This window comes from Diabrotica virgifera, chromosome 5 (genome assembly GCF_917563875.1).
Source record: "Diabrotica virgifera virgifera chromosome 5, PGI_DIABVI_V3a".
Taxonomy (NCBI): Eukaryota; Metazoa; Arthropoda; class Insecta; order Coleoptera; family Chrysomelidae; genus Diabrotica; species Diabrotica virgifera.
The window spans coordinates 190,032,636-190,053,021 of record NC_065447.1 but is presented as its reverse complement, the minus strand read 5'-3'; the positions used below and the strand labels follow the sequence as shown (position 1 = coordinate 190,053,021).

At 34.5% G+C, this 20,386-nt stretch overlaps 1 protein-coding gene across 1 annotated transcript; it reads right to left on the bottom strand.

Moving 5' to 3' along the window:
• Positions 1 to 777: 777 nt before the first annotated feature.
• Positions 778 to 12,771, bottom strand: LOC114337129 (uncharacterized). The gene is made up of 2 exons (XM_028287526.2): positions 12,596 to 12,771; positions 778 to 1,907 (listed from the first exon to the last, which is right to left on the bottom strand). The coding sequence occupies exons 1-2, from the start codon at positions 12,635 to 12,637 to the stop codon at positions 1,299 to 1,301; spliced, it is 651 nt and encodes a 216-aa protein (XP_028143327.2). The 5' UTR covers positions 12,638 to 12,771; the 3' UTR covers positions 778 to 1,298.
• Between the last annotated feature and the right edge of the window lie 7,615 nt (positions 12,772 to 20,386).

Sequence of the window (20,386 nt, the reverse complement as noted above, 5' to 3'; positions counted from 1 at the left end):
TCTATATTGGAAAAACTAGTCAACTATTTCAATCCAGAACTCGTTCCCATAGATGCGACAAGAAAAACACCACCGCTCTCACAAAGCATGAGAACGAGAAGCTCAAATATTCTACTATCCGCTCCCGATGAGAATTTTTGGCATGTTTTATTCTAAAACATTGTTTTTTATTTCTTAATGAAGCACTTATGAGAGGACGGGCGATGGGACTTAGCAATAAAGGACCAATATTTTAAAATAAAATAAGCCTAAAACACTTCTAGGGAACTAACAGAATACGACTTGAACTTTGTTTCAGCACGTACATAATTATTTTTCATTTTTTAAAACTATTTATAACTGAAAAATAGTCAACTTGAGAAAAAAGTTACAAAAGACTATAATTTGTTAAAAAATATTTCAATAAATATAGCAATTCAGAAATTGTGGCAATTAGGTATTGAAAACATACATACAAACATACATACTGTTCCATTTGAAATAAGAAAGTTCATTAGATTTCCAGAAAAACAGAAGATCTGACAATAATGCAAACACCATCCTAATATCGGCCACTTCACAAGACCCTCACTCACTAAAAAACCTATAAAAATAGTGAAAGCCTATTCCGAGAAAATTGAGGCGTTCCATTATATAAAACTCACTCTGTATAAACCAATCAATATTCTTACAAAACATGTAGAAAAAGATGTAAAAAGGCTTTTTATAATACATTTTATTAATAACAAACTTGACCTAACTTAAAAAAATTAAGAAAGTTAAAGGACACCAAACACATCTTATGAAAAATTTAATGTCATTTAAATATTATAATGAATTATAATTTACATGAATAGATTAGTCTTGAAATTAAAATCATTTTATATCATTGCGCTAACTCGGAATTTTGATTAATAATAACTCCATAAAAATGTCCTATTGATAAATAATACTATTGGACTAAATTATATTATTGCTATGACAATTGCTTAACAAAGCGGGATGGCTGACCCTTATTATGCGTTGCTTCACTGGAAATGCATTGTCATTTATTATCTATAAGATAAGAGTCATTAATGCCTACAGAAATACTTATGAAGTCCCTTCTCACAAAATCTTTTTTTCTCTCTCTATCTTATGTACCTACCCATTTGACTTTAAATTTTTTTTATATCAATTTACGCCGTCATTGATAAAAATTCAGAGTTGGCGCAATTATTATCTACATTTTGTCGCATTACATTTTCTGATGCGTACGCTGTCCTTTATTTTTATAATAAATATCACACAGCCAGGTACATTCGTAAATAGTGATAATTTTAATATTCTAGAATTTCATCTACACAGCTGGTGAAATTTCTGGCTATGAAAATAATATTTTTATCGATCTGATTTAAACTTATCTCCGTACATCGCAAACTTAATTCGTATGCAGTTTCCAGCAAAGTTGTTTCCAAAAGTTTACACGATTTGAGATTTCTTTTCCATTCGTCTATTTTCCCATCCAAACAGTCATTTGTACCTTCTTCAGTTTTTTCTTTCGTACAACTGTTCATATCCGAATAAAACTCTTTTTGTCTGATATCTAAATCGTTGGCCATACCTTCAATGCGTTGTGTGAAAGGTATTTGATCACAAATATCTATGTTACTTATGTCTATCGTATCTAAAACATTTTCATCTAAGCAACTAGAAATATCTTTATTTTCATCTGCTGCATCCACCTTGGTTTCTCTCATGTATTGTTTGAGTTGTTCTAATTCAGACTCAAGTGATTCTTTAGCTCCGTAGACAATTGATTTCAACCTATCTTTGCCGTTAACTAAAATTAGAGAAAATTCTGTGATTTCTGTTACGATTTCTTCATGTAGACTATGGAGTTGACTATTATATTCCTCTGGTATTACTGCTGGCGAAACACATGAAACCTAGAACAAAATATTTTTATTATTTTATAGTGAACTGTGACATTATTTATAATGCTGCTCACAACCCGACCTATTTATTTCCGAAGCTTCTCGGCGTTACGAGAAAAGGCCAGTCCTTACCAGGGCGTTCGAGGCGAGCGCTGTCGAAGTATATATAAAGAACCGAAATTCGTTCGCAGGCCAGTCAGTTAATATATTCGACGCGATATATTGTTACGTTGTTGTGAGCGGGTTTGAAATGTATTATGTGTTATTTTTAAAATAGATAAATAAATATTTGCAAATGAATTAAATAAGTTAATAAGTGTAAAATAAATTAGATATATTGTTGTTAAATAAGTGTTAATTGTAAGTGTTATAAATAAACAATTTCAAGTAAGTCTTTTATTTATTTAATAATAATTAAAAGTCAATTCGCGTAACAGTGGTGTCAGAAGTGGGATAAAAAAAAACATAAATAATATAAGCTCGGTTTAAATACAGTTCGGAATAAATAAATAAATATAAATCGTAATAAATAAAGTGTGTGATCATGTCTACCTTGTGTAAGCTAAAAATTGCAGACCTGAGACTTGAATTGGAAGAAAGGGACCTGAGTTCTACTGGGAAAAAGGCTGATCTAGTCGTCTAAAGAACGCTCTTCAAAAAGAGGGTCAAGATCCAGAAACCTATTTGTTTGAAGACAAGCATACTGCTGTGACAGACATTACATCGTTAGAGAACAAAGTTTCTAGTGAAATCTTCCAAGTTTCTACAGACATTACATCGTTAGAGAACAAAGTTTCGGGGGATATTTCATCCCTTGAAAACAAGATGACTAACGAGATCTCTAAAGTCACTTCGGATTTCGACGACAAGATATCGTCCATAAAATCTACTTTTGAAGAAAAGATCAAGGAAATAGAAAAGAAAATGGAGGAAACGGAAAAAGTAGACAAAGGGATGGAACCCATCTTAACAGATATTAAAGATCATGAAACCAAATACAAATTGGAGCCACGGTCAATAGTTGAAGGGAGTGTAGGTCATGCTCGTGTTAAGGTGCCAAATTTCGACGGAAAGTCATCATGGAACAACTACATGAAACAGTTCGAATCGGCGGCCAGAGCGAACGGATGGTCCGAAAAAGAAAAAGCTGTAAACCTCACTATTGCTCTACGAGGCGACGCTTTGGATGTCCTCCAGACAATAGCCGTAGAGGAGACAGATGACTTTGAGCAGCTTAAAAAGAGACTGAATATGCGATACGGACACGAACATTTAGAGCATGTATATCAGTCGCAGTTTAAAAATCGAAGACAAAAGAAAGATGAAGCTCTTCAAGAATACGAGGTCGATATTGCGAGGTTAGTACGATATGCATATCCAACAGCTCCCGAAGACATGATGGAAATGTTGGCTGTTCAAACATTCATTGATGGCCTTCGTGATCATGAAATGCAAAGAACACTGCGATTAGCTCGTCCCAAGACGCTGGTCGATGTCTTGTCTGCCGCCCTCGAATACGAATCAGCTACCCAGGCCTCTGGCGGGTACAGTAAAGTTAGGACTGTGAAAGATGAAGAGGATGAAGATAAACTGGACCAGATTGTCAATATGATAAAGGGCATTTCATACAAGAAAACGAAGACAATAAGGTGCTGGAATTGTGGTGAAATGGAACACGGAGTTCATGTAAGTACCCTAGGTACAATAACAATCAAGAGACTCACCAGCAGGAAAAACTAGAACGGGTCGGCCTTAGGAAGGCAGCTCTGACCCGCAACTTTTCCAAAGACCCTCTCATACTAATAGCTTCTTTGAAATGTCATGAAGATAGTGTATATGTAGATGGAGAAATAAATGGTAAAAAGTATACATTGTTGGTGGATACCGGAGCGACCAGCACCATTATACGACCGTCAGTTATGAACAGCCATAAGAAACTCTTACCAACGAGGTTGCGACTGCGGACTGCCACAGGTGAAAATGCCAACACCCACGGAGAATTCCAGATACAATTAGGGATTGGAGCAGAAAAGTGCGTCCATACTGTCATAGTTGCAGACATCGAAGAAGATGTTATATTAGGAATATACAGAATAGATACAGTTGTGCCCGCGAGGAGTGAAACGATCATCGTAGCGCGGCTACAGGGAATTGTAGAAGAAGGAACACCTGTTATGATGGAGCCATGGAACCACGACGAGGAGGTTGGCCGAGGAATCATAATTGGAAAGGAATAATTGGAAAGGAGACAAAAGTAGGAACTTGTGTACCCGTGACGTCCATAATCCGTCAGACAACAACATCAGATAATTCCAACGACAAGTTCGACCAAATGGTTGCAGTTGCAGGCCAATCTCTAAATCAAGTGGAGAAAAGGAAATTAAGGGAATTTCTTCGGCAATATCGTGACATATTCGTACCGAAAGGAGGAAAGACAGGAAGAACGATAGTTGTCAAACATAAAATTGACACTGGTACCGCTAGGCCAATTCGTCAAACAGCTCGACGATTACCACAGGCGAAGAGAGAGGAAGCTGAAAGGATTGTTCAAGAAATGAAGAAAGACTGGGTGATAGAACCTTCTACGAGCCCATGGGTCTCTCCGGTGGTCCTGGTCAAGAAGAAAGATGGAACTACGAGGTTCTGTGTGGACTACCGTCTGTTGAATAATGTTACCAAGAAAGATCGTTTGGACTCTGTAATGCTCCTGCGACATTTGAGAGGCTTATGGAAAATGTGTTGAGAGGGTTATCTTGGAAAACATGCCTGGTGTATTTAGACGACATAATCGTTTTGGGGGAGACGTTTGAAGACCACCTGAAGAATTTAGAAGACGTTTTTAATCGACTTAAAGCTGCCCAGTTAATGTTAAACCCCAAGAAATGCCAGCTATTTCAAAGTAATGTCAATTATTTAGGTCATATAGTCAACAAAGAAGGAGTGGCCGTGGATAAGGCAAAAATAGATTCCATTAAGGAATGGCCTGAACCAACTGATAAACATCAAGTGAGAAGTTTTCTGGGACTATGTACTTACTACCGGAGGTTCATTAAGAAGTTTGTAGATATCGCTAATCCATTAACGCGACTCACAGAGGAAGCAAGGGATTATTGCTGGGATGGAGACTGCCAAACGGCCTTTGAAACTTTGAAGAGGCATTTAATTACAGCACCAATATTAGGATATCCACTGCCAGAAGGAGAGTTCATCTTAGATACCGATGCAAGTAATGTGGGAATTGGAGGAGTGCTGTCGCAGTTTCAAGGACGACAGGAACGAGTCCTTGGATATTTTAGTAAAGTGCTATCAAAACCTGAACGAAATTACTGCGTCACGAGAAGAGAACTTCTAGCAATAGTAAAATCGGTGGAACACTTCTATCAATACCTCTATGGAAGGAAGTTTCTAATGTCAGTGGGACTCATTTATCTTGGAAGACAGCTTGCTTAAACGAGTAATGGAAAATGATGATGGTTCAGTGAGGAGAACACAGTTGGTGATTCCAAAGAGCAGAGTAGCCGAAGTACTTCGTCAGTTACACGACAGTCCATCAGGAGGTCATTTTGGTGTAAAGAAAACCCTTCAGAGAATTCGGGAACGATTTTATTGGATGAATAGTTCCGACGATGTGAAGGACTGGTGTAAGAAATGTACTACCTGTGCTACAAGTAACGGACCCTACCGGAAAAGAAGGGCTCCTATGAGACAGTACAATGTTGGAAGTCCGTTTGAAAGAATAGCTTTGGATATTGCCGGGCCATTTCCAGAAAGTGACAATTGATGCAAATACATGTTGGTGGTAATGGATTACTTCACGAAATGGGTTGAGATCTACGCAATTCTAGACCAAAAGGCCGCCACTATTGCAGATGTGTTAATCAAAGACTGCATCAGCCGCTTCGGAGTGCCTCTGGAGATCCATAGTGACCAAGGAAGGAACTTTGAGAGCGATCTATTTCAGGGAATTTGTGATAGACTAGGCATGAAGAAGACAAGAACTACGGCCTATCACCCACAATCGGATGGAATGGTGGAGCGTATGAATAGGACAGTCCGCAAGTATTTGACAAAGATGGTGTCCAATCGTCAACGAGACTGGGACCAGTACCTTCCGTTCTTCGCAATGGCCTATAGATCTGTTGTTAATGAATCAACGGGCCAAACACCAGCAAAAGTCCTATTTGGACGTGAGATGCGTCTACCCTGTGATCTAGAGTTTGGATGCCGACCTGGAGAAGATGTTGCTGGTGAGGATTACGTGAATGAATTGGGAAGAAGAATGGACGATATACATGAGTTGGTCCGTTCCCATCTTCAGATCTCTAGCGACCGAATGAAGAAACGATACGATACCCAAGCCGAGAAGGGACGTTTCAAGGAGAACGACAAAGTCTGGCTTTATAATCCAAAGAAGCGAACAGGTTGTTCTCCCAAGTTGCAGCAGTTCTGGGAAGGTCCGTACGTCATTGTCAAAAAAATTAATGACGTTATCTACCGAATAAGCGAAATTCAGAAACGTCTTTACGAACTCTGACTTTGACCTAAACCTAAGATTAAGATTCACAAAATGCTATATATGGTCGGTGCTCCTATATGGCATGGAAGGATGGACTTTAAAAATAAACACAATGAATAAGCTAGAGGCATTTGAGATGTGGATCTATCGACGAATCCTTAAAGTTCCCTGGATCGCAAGAATAACAAATGAAGAAATCCTGAGAAGAATTGGTACAGAACGACAACTGATGTGCACAATTAAACAGAGAAAAACGGCATACTTGGGACACATAATTAGAAATGAAAGATATCAGTTTCTGCAAACCTTAATTGAAGGAAAGATCGAAGGAAGAAGGGGAGTGGGCAGGAAGAAAATGTCATGGCTCCGTAATGTCAAACAATGGACAGGACTAAAAAACATAGGAGACCTAATACATACTGCAAGGGATAGAGAAAAATGGTCAAACGTGATCGCGAACATCCATTAGTGGATTGTATAAGAAGAAGAAGACCGAATAAGCAAGATTCCTAGGGGAAAGCCGATGATAGTCCACTATAACCGGTTGGCGCCATACGAGGGAGACCACGACGTAGATGAAGAAGTAGAAGTCAACCAAGTTCGAGAAATACCTGACCTCACGTTTGAAGAGTTCATGGGGACTTACGGAGGTACCGGTAAAGCGAGACATGGTGTTACCACCGAAGAAAAGCGAGATCTACTCGCACTTCCCGATGAATATTCACTGGCCCATACCATCCCGGCCAGTATCATAGACGCACGGGGGTTGGCATCCGCCTTCCGAAGGAAGTTTGGTCGAGTTGCAGAACTTCAATGCCAACTGCCAGCTCCTGGCAAAGCATTGAAACTCCAAGATGCATCACGTTACCTATTATATCTGGTAACAAAAGACACTGTCCATGACCAACCTACCTACCAAGATGTATGGGATGCATTAATTCAATTGAGAGAGCACGTGTTGGAGTCCGACGTGCAAAAGTTAGCCATGCCAAAGTTAGAATGCAGCCAATTAGACTGGAGAGTTGTCCGAAATATGGTGGAAGAAATTTTCCAAGACACCGAGGTCCAGGTGTTAGTGTGTTGCAATCCGCATAGTTACTGGTGCGGAGAGAAGACCGTTCCCTGTCACTTTTATACAACTGGGAGTTGTAAAAGAGGGTCCAGTTGCAGATACCAGCATCCAGTTCCAGTCCCGACAAGGTTCCAGGAGGAACCATCTTTTAAGGAGGGGGCAATGTGACATTATTTATATGCTGCTCACAACCCGGCCTATTTATTTCCGAAGCTTCTCGGCGTTACGAGAAAAGGCCAGTCCTTACCAGGGCGTTCGAGGCGAGCGCTGCCGAAATATACAGGGTGTAACAAAAATACAGGTCATAAATTAAACCACATATTCTGGGACCAAAAATAGTTCGAATGAACCTAACTTACCTTAGTACAAATATGCACACAAAAGAAGTTACAGCCCTTTGAAGTTACAAAATGAAAATCGATTTTTTTTAATATATCGAAAACTATTAGAGGTTTTTTGTTGAAAATGGACATGTAGCATTCTTATGGAAAGAAAATCTTAAAGAAAAATTATAGTGAAATTTGTGAACCCCATAAAAATTTTATGGGGGATTCGTTCCCTTAAACCCCCCAAACTTTTGTGTTCGTTCCAAATAAATTATTATTGTGGTGCCATTAGTTAAATTCAATATTTTTAAAACTTTTTTGCCTGTTAGTATTTTTTATTGACTGACACAAAATTAAACAAATCAGAAACGTCAACCAAATTGTGCTTAAAATATGAAAACATACCGAATCGTCTTTTTTTGTACCTATCTCTTTTCAATGCACTGACTCTAGATGGTTCATAAAAATAACATGTGTTGTTACTTAATAACAAACGGCAGCTGGTTTGTCATGAGTTTCATGCATGGAAGAGAATGATGCTAGATAAAAAGTATGTGTTTTATCTCGCCAGGTATTAATGACACACGGGTAAAGACTCGCGGACTCAACTGTACGTAATCTACGTAGAAATTCTGTATGCGCGCCTACTCGTTCGATTTTAAATGAGAAATGCATTGAAAACATCATTCAATCACTATGTGTTGATAGCTTTGTTTAACAATAAAAAAATTAATTTTTAGCAATGAAAGTAATCAAAACCGATAGAATTTGTCTTGAACTTTCAAATGCGGTAAGCATACTTGCTATTTTATTTTTCAATCAAAAGTTATTCGGGTTCAAAAATTGCAATTTTTCGATTTTTTAAAAGTTCAACCGCGTTTATGTTGAAAACTATGCATCCTACGAAAAAACTTGTAAAATCATTTTTTGCTTAGAATGATCCAAAGAATACAAAAAAATGTTTTGTTTTGCGAAAAATCGCTCTTATGTGATTCCTCAAGTTCTTTGTTTATAACAATTTTATCGACATCCGGATCGACTGTTACCCAAAAAATTCGTGTTCTACGGGTCAAAATACATAAAAAAAATTTGGGTAAGTCCATCTGAATTAAGGAGGCCGTTGTACCCCCACTGGCGACAGGACTAGGAGCAAATGCAAACTAGACGGTAGAAAACGGAAATATAAGTAGACCTATCAAGCATTGAATATTGAAATACAACCACTTTGTCAAAAGACAAAAACTGACACTTAATCCTAATATGTGAAGAAATAGAGAAACAAAAAAAACCGGAAGCAAGGTAAATGTTAAAGAAAAAAAAACAGATAACATGCTCCATTTCTCGAAATCATAACGCCATTAAAAAAAATAAAATCTTATTCATTGCCAACCAAGGTATATTAAATATATGGAAGAAATTCTGCGAGAATCTGATGACTAAGACAGATGTAGAGAACTCACCATCATAAGATATGCCTAGTTTTATGAAATAACCCAGCATACCCATTTACTTATAAACGTAGCTATGAAGTATCTTCAGAAGGTACGGTTTGCCACTTCAGAAGCTTCTTTTTTGTGGCTACATAAGTAGCAACCTGAAAAGTAAAGCAACTTGCCAATGGTCAAATTTATTGTCCCTGCCCAAACTGCCTTATTTCCCTTAAATAAGGTAGTTTGTTAGTGTTCGGTTCAGAGTTGTGACTACATAGCTCCATTGATAAAGGCTGATGAGGCAGAAACAGCTGTCTGGAGATGGTGGTCCAACTCCGAATCAAATAAAAACAAAAACTGTCTTTTCCCTTTTCATCTTTACTCAGATTTTGAATACTCGAAACTCTCTTTCGGTCCTTTTCCTAGGCGAAAAGAAAGTGGATAGGTAACCATGACCTTTCCACTTTCTTTTATATTCGTCCTCTCTTGTGCTTATAAATTGTAAGAGCCGGGGATTTAGGATGCTGCAAGAAAGCAGTTTCTTTTAACGAAAAGTGTTAGATTTAAAATATTGTTTATTATTTTTATTTCAGTAATTTTTAATTGTTTCATTATAGTAAACTTTGTATCTGGGGCTTTTCGTCTTCCTCTTTTTAAGAGAGATGTCGCTGATTTACGCTTTAAAAGTGGAATGATTACGTTCGTGGTAATTTCCCTTAAATAAGGCAGTTTGTTAGTGTTTGGTTCAAAGTTGTGACTACATAGCTCCATTGATAAAGCCTAAAGAGGCAGAAACAGCTGTCTGGAGATGATGTTTCAACTTTGAATAAAATAAAAACAATCTTTTCCCTCTAATTCTTTTAAAATTATTCCATATTTCGTTCCATTTCAGAAAAACTTAGTTACAAATCATCTTTCTTAGTTGCATTACGTAATTACTTTTTATAACCCTAGTATGTAGTTACTTACTTATGTAAAAATAATAAATTATTTAAAACTTCCAGCGTTAATCCAAAATATTAATTAATTCAAATAATAGCACATGTCACATTATTAAAGCAAAAAATATTTATCTTTCAGGTATTAAGTATATCGTGGCTGCGCAATCTGAGAGAATGGTACGGATGTACATCAAATGAACTTTTCAGAGCAGCCGTCTCCAAAGTCAGAATAGCTAGGATGATTGCCGACCTCCGTCGCGGAGAAGGCACTTGAAAAAGAAGAAGTACATAGATTTCAACAATCTTGAAATAATAGTACAAAAAATAAGGTTGGATTACATAATATGTTAAAAACGGTAAGTCACAAACAATGTTATTCTTCAGCAGTGCTTTGAGTGCGGACGAAGTTGCCAGATTATACAATTTTCTGAAAACATAAATTCACGTATATGGAAAACAATGTTATTTTTTTGTAAAGGGGTAACTTAAAAAAATGATATAGGATTTTATTGTTCTTAATTGTGAATTATATCCATACCTTAAAGGAATGTACTATTTTCGAGGACACCTTGTATATTAAGTCATATGTTACTACGTTTAAATACTTCTTGAAGTGTTGCTTCAGCTAGAAATTATTAAAGTATACTACTATTTTATGGAATGAATACCTGGATTCTCAACACAACGCTGGTGAACAAGTTAAAAGCCCTTGAAATCTGGCTTTATAGAAGGATCTTGGAAATACATTGGACAACTCACACCAAGAACGAAAATGTCCTGAGGAGAATTGGTACAGATATAGAGCTGTAGAAAATGATCAAAGTTAAATACCTATGACACATAATGAGAAACGAAAAGTACCGACTCGCATAACTGATTATCCAGTGGAAGATTGAAGTAAAACGGGGTCACAATAGGCGCCAGATTTAATGGCTTAAAAATATTAGAGACTGAACCGGCCTTGATTCAACATCTTTGTATAGAGCTACATTGGACTGAGACAGATTTTTCAATGTTGTCGCTAACCTCCACTAAGGGTCGATTTCTCATACCTGCCTTAATCTATGGTTCAGTTGACCGCAGTTCAGTGGTGAACTTCGGTTTTGTTTGGAATGCATTTCTCATTGTACCTTCATGTCAGTGCATGTTCTACAGCTTTCAACAAATTCCAATAGATGGCAAAAGGTAAAAAGCTGTCGCCATTTTGTACGACCATTTTTATGCTGTTTTTGAATAAAGTTAAATTTAAATATTTATAGTCAAATAGTCATTTTTATAATTATAAATAAATGTTATAAAAACAAAAATAATGTTATCGTTTATCGTTAGGCTTAATATAATAAAATAGGATATATTTATATTATGACAGCGTTTCGTGTTAATACAACGCATGCGTAATCCATGAAATCATCTGAACTGGGTTCTGAAATCTTTGAACGGCCGAATTCCACCGTTCAAGCATCTAGGTCTGGATCCCGCGTATGAAAAAAAAGTTGATTAATAGCAAGCTGAAAATTTGTTAGTAGCTTAAGGGTGTCCAGTCGGACAAACTTTGATATATGGGAACACTGGAACAGGGGCAGTTTTAATTGTGGAACAAGTTAAAAATTTGGAACGGTCAGACCACGAAAACGGCACATGTATTTTGTCCGACAGAACAGACTTTAACTCTCCGAACAGAGATTAAACTCTTATGCAAGAATCAGACTGCTATTTATCACCAAATGGGCGATTTAATGAGTGGAACATGTAGAATATGTCAAATGACAGGAATTATGACAGGTGATAAATAGCAGTCTGATTTTTGCATGAGAGTTTAATCTCTATTCGGAGAGTTTAAGTCTATTCTGTCGGACAAAATAAATGTGCCGTTTTCGTGGTCTGATCGTTCCAAATTTTTAACCTGTTCCACAATTAAAACTGCCCCTGTTCCAGTGTTCCCGTATATCAAAGTTTATCCGACTAGACACCCTTAAGCTATTAACAAATTTTCAATCAACATTTTTTTCATACGCGGGATCCAGACCTACTCGTTCAAGTTTAAACTGCCATCGGTTGAACGTGAATTATTGAGAAAGGCGATTTTGACTTTAAACTGACGTTCACTAAAAGTTCAGGTTAAACTGGAGTTGAACTCGATATGAGAAATTGGCCCTAAAGGAGACAGCTCCATAAAAGAAGAAGATTCCGAGAAGTATCTAACTTGTAGCGCTAATATTCGAGCATTTTAAAAAAATGTTTAAATAGTGATAGGTTTCACCACAAATAAACAATAATTTTGGTTAGTAAAAAACTCAGAAAGGAATTTGGCTCCAGCACAGATGTCACAATATTATAAAGAATAATTTAAATTTTATTTTGAATCATTTCAATCTTCAAATTATAGATTAATATGGCATAGATAACGAATCTTACCTGAAACAGGATTATAGCCATGGTGATTATTTTCCATTCCATAGTTGTGCAATAATAGAGCTTTCGGTAACAAAAAAATATTCAACTTGAATACTCGTATAGTATTCAACTTTGAATATACTTCATCAACGTCAAACTAGCTCGATCAGTTCGTAACTAATGTTTTTCTTAAAAAAATTAGACCAACATTGTAAATATCTATGGCTATTTAGTTTTCGACATGACTTACATTATCTTGTTTGCTAAGTTATTTAAAAGTCTTAACTCAGTTGACTGTAGAGTATAATAAATTAAAGAAACATTACATTCAAAACGCGTAATTCTTTATTTTGATTCTAATGAAATCTTAAGCGGTGTTTCTTATTTTTTCTTGTTTTTAGATAATAATTTTCTTATCACTATTTTACTAAGACTTAAGGTATGATGTACTCGTTTGGACTATATAAAATATTGTAAATTAAATATTAATATTCCAGTGGCTGCTTCCGTCAAAACAATTTTAATTATACAGTTCTTCTTCTTCTTTATGGATAGACATTTTTCTGTCTGTTTTTTCAATGTGCCTCCTGTAAGTTGTCGTTCCTTCGTTTTCGTGGCCTTCTCACTGACTGACTACCTATTGTGGAAAGGTTTCTTGCCATCTGTACTACTCTTTTGTTGTCATTCAGCTTAGGTGGTTTCATTTCATTCTACTCTTTTGTTTCTTACCCAGTTCTTATTGTTTTTCAACTTGCATGCCCGTCGTATATCTGTAGGTACTTCTAGCTGTGTTTCGATAATATCTTTATCGACTTTTCCAAGGGTTTTCATCTCTACTCTTTCTAGCATTCGGTTTGTGCTCTCTGTGTCAGGTTGTGTTTCTGCCGCGTATGTCATTATGGGTCTCATGACTGTTTTAAAATTCTGCCTTTCATTTCTTTCCCGATATTTTTATTTCTCTATAACTATTTATTCAGGCAACCTGCAGCTCTGTTTGGTCTATTCAATTATTGATCTTCCACTTCTGTAGCTAGATAGTGTGATGTCTAGATATTTAAACTCCATCACTTGTTCTATTATCTGACCATCAAGTTCTGATTTTCATGTTTGTAGTTTTACTGTTACAGCCATGCATTTTATCCTTTTTTGGGGGAAATTAACATGTTAAATTTTCTGGCGGTTATATTAAATTAGTGCAGCATACCTTGTAAATCATTTTTACTTTGAGAAATTAGTAGTCTGCATAGCAGACTACTTTAAGTTGTTTTTTCACAATTTTGTATCCTTTTTTAATTATTATTTGTTTTTAACCTTTCAGAGTTAACGTGCGGACTATGATTCCGCATGTCTAAGTATTTGTCGATTTCTGACGATTAATTACGATCTCGGTCGTGGCGTGCTCGCTAGCTTCAAGTGAGGGGGTACTCTATTCAGTACTGTTGTGAGAATTGTCTTAGTGCGTTTAGTTCTGCTGCTATATTGACTTGCGGAACGTGAGTCCGCAGGTTATACAAGTTGTCACAAATCTTCAGGTAAGATTCAATTTGAAAATATTTTGTTTTTAGGGTAAATATAAAAGTATTTATGTAATTTATAATTCGGAGTGATCTACTGATTACGTTTTCTGTATATTTGATTGATATAAACTTATTTTTGTTACAGATTTTTTAAGATGAGTTTCGAAAAGCAACTAGCATATATTGAAAAGCTGCATGCGAAATTTCTCTCCGATTCTGAGCCAAAAGCTGAACCTGACGATGATGATGCTAGTTTAGAAGGAGATTATGAAGAAGTACGGGACCACGATACCGACATGAAAGAAGACATTGATGAGAGAATCTTAGAATCTCCGAAAACAGCAGCGAAGATTGACTTATTTCCGTTCATTCATATATCTACTTTGCGCAGCTCAAACATTTGTTTTTTATTTAGTCATTGCTTAGTTTCTTAGAAATAATTTTTTTTGTATTTTTTTAATTTAGGTTTTTGTGATTTATAGGACTCAAAATGTGAAAAGGATATATCCGTTCACTTTTATTTTTGAAGCATGAGTTTAAGTGCAAGTTATAATAAATTTGTTTGCAAATGTTTTTTTTGTCTTTATATTTAAACAATTGAAAAGTTCTCAAACCGTTTTTCCGAAAATATTTGTTTTTTGGACCTTTTCTGGATGTGCGGACTGTGAGTCCGCACGTTACACTTTATGTACCATCATGCCACGTTATCTCTGAAAGGTTAATATTAACTATGATCAAGTTGAACAATCTAGAGAACTCAGAGGTCCTAATAATATATTTTGGGTAAATATACCTCAGGTTCAAAGAGAGAAAGGAAAACAGCCAGTACATCAGATCGATAGCAGTTGAGCTCAGGGTTCAAATGGTGCCTACGTCGTCCGGATCATATGGTGCCTACGTGGTCCAAGTGATATACACACGGCTCAGTATAGTTGAAAAAATCTATTCCCTATAAATAAAACGGTTTTTAAGCTTACTAAATCCTATAATACCTTTAAACATCATACTTGACCTTAGGTGCATCAGATACTGCTTGTTAATACCTCTTTATAACCCATGTTTAGCGATCAAAATTGGTTAAACCGTTTAGAAGGTATGGAGCTCCAAAAGTATAATTCATTTAACTATTATCGCCGAAATAGTCTAGTCGCTACTACGCTAAACTTCATCGGGTAATTCGAGCTCATTTGCCAGCCACCCCAATATATTTTTTATTCTATTCCGAATTGAAAAAAAAGCTAATGTACATTCGATGGACACAAAGGAATTATATTGAAAAAAAATATATATATTGAGATGGCTGGGATATGAACTCGGATTGGCCTATCATAAATTTAGTGTCGTAAAAACTAGACCATTTGGGCGATAATGCGACAAAGGCGACCCTCTATAACGCTAAACGTGTAATCGAGAACCATTACATTCAAGTTCATACATTTAATTTATGAAAAACCGCTAAACGCTGCAATAAAGCGGATACGAATGTTACGTGGCGCAAAGAGTATTTTCATTTCAGTGGAAAATAAAACTATAGTTTTATTTTGAAAGATTTTTCCATAGTATTTGCTAAAGAAATAAAATTTGCCACAAAAGAGTACCTTTGATAGAGTTTGCAGTTTGCGTTTTACTTCTTTAGCAAATACTATAGAAAAATCTTTTACTATTATAACATTATAGGTTTATTTTCCATTAAAATGAAAATAGATTTTGCCCCACGTAATATTCATATCACTTTTTTTGTAGCAGGAATATTATGTGCGCCACTAATTTTTATCGCGTTTAGCGGTTTTTTATTCTTATATACTATACAAAAATGTAATTTATTTAATCTTATCTACTATACATACAGTGAGCACGTAAAGGTTGGAATTAATTCATTTTCTCGTAAATGGATGATTTTGGAAAGAAATTCCGAAACAGGTCGATTTTTATTTTTAAATTATGACTTTTTGGCATATATATCATACTAGTGACGTCATCCATCTGAGCGTGATGACGTAATCGATGATTTTTTAAATGAGTATAGAGGTGGTATGATAGCTCATTTGAAAGGTAATTCTCTATTCAATCATATAAACATTAACATAATTATTTATACAAGGTGTCCAAAAAAATGTTTTTTAATTAAATTGATAGACACAAAAAAAAGAATCTATGTAATTTATTTAGTTCAAAATACATTTTACTGCTGTCAGAAAATAGAAAAAATGATTTTAAAAATAAATATTGCTTTTCGCTTAAATTAAATAATCGAACTGTCAAGAGGCAGCTGGGTGGCAGCTTTAACATTGAATTTAAGCGAAAAATCATATTTATTTAAAAAAACTTATACAGAAGTAAAAACTTCAAATTGTATTTTGGTATAAAATAGTTTATTTAAAATTTCTAAAAGTCATCCACATGGATTGCAAAACGTTTTCGTTCTGAATAGAACATCTTCAGTGTCTGGAATGAAGTATTTCCACGTTAGATTAAGGCAAAAAGGTTAAAATTGTGACTGTTAATGAGAAAAATATGTGGAGAATACTTACTTACATTCCGCAAAGTAGTTGTAACTAGCACACCAATGAAGGTGGTAACTGCATAATATATAGCTTACATTATACCTTTTGATAAAATATTGTGACTACAAGTCGATGTTACAAGATTAAAATATGTATGTGCCTAAAGAGCAACATGCTTCCCTGCTCGAAAAAACTAGGTACTTGCCATTTGAATTAGCACAGACCAACTGATGTAAAATGAAAAGGAATGACAAAGAGTGACATGACAAGACAAGGTAAAGTCAATTTTTGGTTACGAACTTCAAAAAGTGTAGTTTTAATTTTTTGGATTTTAATTAAATATAAAGGTAGGTAATAGCTGATTGAAAATATAATTAAAACTGTTTAAAAAATATGTTGAGAATCTATTGTAAAGTCTAAATAGCAACTCTCTAATCCAGAAAAAAACTTAAGGTTTGTTGGAAATAAGATTGGTATATTTCACGGTTAGAAGCGTGACGTCATCGATTGTAAAATTTAAAGGTGAAAGTTTAATTTGGTATAACAGAATGAGATTTATACTATATGTAAACAATAAATGACGTGAAGTGGAGAGATTGGATGGTAAATAAAGCGGATTTTAATGTAAATGTTATAGATATATGTACTGTTGGTTGCCTAACATGGTGAGGAATGTTTAAATTTGGCTGTGTACTGTTGTAATGATGATTCTGTCTGTTAAAATTGTAAAGGAAATTGTGGAAAAATTAAAGTTAAAATAATTAAAAGAATACAGATCAAGGGTAGATTAATATTAAAGAAATAATTGTAAACAATGGAATTAATAAAATAGTAATGAATTAGTAACGAAAAGGAAAATAAAATATGTGACAGCAAAGTCTAATTACACTTTATGTTGTTTAGGATGGAATAAAATCATTCAAGGGAAAATACCATGAAGGCTTCCAGCCTTTTATCTGTATTCTTTTAGTTATTTTAACTTTAATTTTTCCACAATTTCCTTTACAATTTTAACAGACAGAATCATCATTACAACAGTATACAGCCAAATTTAAACATTCCTCACCATGTTAGGCAACCAACAGTACATATATCTATAACATTTACATTAAAATCTGCTTTATTTACCATCCAATCTCTCCACTTCAGGTCATTTATTGTTTACATATAGTATAAATCTCATTCTATTATACCAAATTAAACTTTCACCTTTAAATTTTACAATCGATGACGTCACGCTTCTAACCGTGAAATATACCAATCTTATTTCCAACAAACCTAAAGTTTTTTCTGGATTAGAGAGTTGTTATTTAGACTTTACAATTGATTCTCAACATATTTTTTAAACAGTTTTAATTATATTTTCAATCAGCTATTACCTACCTTTACATTTTAATTAAAATCCAAAAAATTAAAACTACACTTTTTGAAGTTCGTAACCAAAAATTGACTTTACCTTGTCTTGTCATGTCACTCTTTGTCATTCCTTTTCATTTTACATCAGTTGGTCTGTGCTAATTCAAATGGCAAGTACCTAGTTTTTTCGAGCAGGGAAGCATGTTGCTCTTTAGGCACATACATATTTTAATCTTGTAACATCGACTTGTAGTCACAATATTTTATCAAAAGGTATAATGTAAGCCATATATTATGAAGTTACCACCTTCATTGGTGTGCTAGTTAGAACTACTTTGCGGAATGTAAGTATTCTACATATTTTTCTCATTAACAGTCACAATTTTAACCTTTTTGCCTCAATCTAACGTGGAAATACTTAATTCCAGGCACTGAAGATGTTCTGTTCAGAACGAAAACGTTTTGCAATCCATGTGGATGACTTTTAGAAGTTTTAAATAAACTATTTTATACCAAAATACAATTTGAAGTTTTTACTTCTGTATAGGTTTTTTTTAAACTATGGTATACAGCCAACTATTGGGATTTTCCCATTGATTTCATATTTATTTGTCAAAATAAGCATTTCTGCCTGTTTTCTGACAGCAATAAAATTTAGTCTGAATTAAATAAATTCCATACATTCTTCTTTTTCAAAATTGGAAAGAAATCCTTTGTAAAAGGTATAAATTTTTTTTATTAAAAATCCCTTAAAAGGGCTACATCACAACAAAACGTTTTCGATTTTTATAAAAAATCATCATATAAAAATCGAAAACGTTTTGTTGTGATGTAGCCCTTTTAAGGGATTTTTAATAAAAAATTTTTATACCTTTTACAAAGGATTTCTTTCCAATTTGTGATTGATGTTATACAGCCAACTACAGGAAAACTTTTTCTTTTCCTTGTGGATTCTTCTTTTGTGTCAATTAGTTTAATTAAAAAATCATTTTTTAGACAAAATAAGTATGTTATTGTTTATACTACTAAAGAGAGAATTAAATAATCTTTTAAATGAGCTATCACACGACCCCCATTCTTATTTAAAAAAATTCATCGATTACGTCATCAGGCCCAGATGGATGACGCCACTAATTTGATATACAGTGATGAGCGCACTAATAACCTGCAAAATAACTCAAAAGATGCAAAACATATTAAGTTGTGGGATAAAAAGAGATGAACCTAGTGGAGGTGTTAAATTTAGCGATAGTAACTTATAGATTGACATTATATTGATTGTTTCCCATCTTTAGACGTATCGGACGAGGTTGAGAAATGCCACTGTCACAGTGACAGTTTTAATTGACATACTCCTATGATACATCTAAAGGTGGGAAACAATCAATATAATATCAATTTTTATGTTACTATCGCTAAATTTAACAACTCTACTAGTTTTATTTCTTTTTATTTCACAATTTAATGTGTTTTCTATCTTTTGCGCTATTTTGCCGGTTATAAGCGCGCTCATCACTGTATATGCCAAATAGTCATAAGTTAAAAATAAAAATCTACCTATTTCGGGATTTCTGTCTAAAATCGCCCAATCACAAAAAAAAAATGAATTTATTCCAACCTTTACGTACTCTCTGTATATAACAGATAATACAGAAATGCCACTAGAAAATAGATTCAGGACCAAGTTGTTTTAAAAAATATGTAATTTTACATGAATTCATAGAATAATAAAATTAACGCTAATTAAAAAACAAACTGAGAAGGTTAAAACAATTAAAAAGTACTTATTTTCTGCCACATTTGCAAGTAATTTATCTTATATTAATGCAATCATGACGTTCAAAATCATGAGGTTCAAAACACACACAAAATCTTAGAGGTATTATAAATTTATACTCCTATAATCTGCTCATTTTTTATTTTTACTTTCATCTAACAGATCTCAGCATTATTGCTCTTAGATCCATTTTACAAATAAAAAAAGTACGAACTGAACCAAGCGCCTACATTGTTAGCAGCCATAGAAAACATTTTTAAAGTAATTCGACCAAATAAATGAGATTTAATTTTTTACTTTCCTTTTTTCTAGCTAACCACATACTGAGACTTATAGTTATCCAGGCCATATCAGCACACAATCTCATACAGTATTTTATTAAATGGATGCCACTGTTATTTCGTATGATAACTATTTCAAAATTGTTGGCTTTCAACTCATTTTCTATATAAATGGCTGGCTCATAATTACAATGGGCTGTTAAAGAAATATATGGCCGTGTAGTCGAGATTTATAAGGGTATAGAAGAGCTCGATTTAACGAAAAGACGAGATTTTGTGGTATTCGGAAGAAATAATTAAGGTAATATGATCTGAAACTAGAATTTTAAAATAAGAATAAAATTTTATGTGAAGATAATAAAATTAAAATAGCCCAA

Coding starts and splice junctions, on each gene's coding strand:
- LOC114337129 (XM_028287526.2), bottom strand. CDS start 12,637: ATGGAATGGAAAATAATCACCATGGCTATAATCCTGTTTCAG. Junction 1,908..12,595: donor TGGCTATAATCCTGTTTCAG/GTAAGATTCGTT, acceptor ATTTTGTTCTAG/GTTTCATGTGTTTCGCCAGC.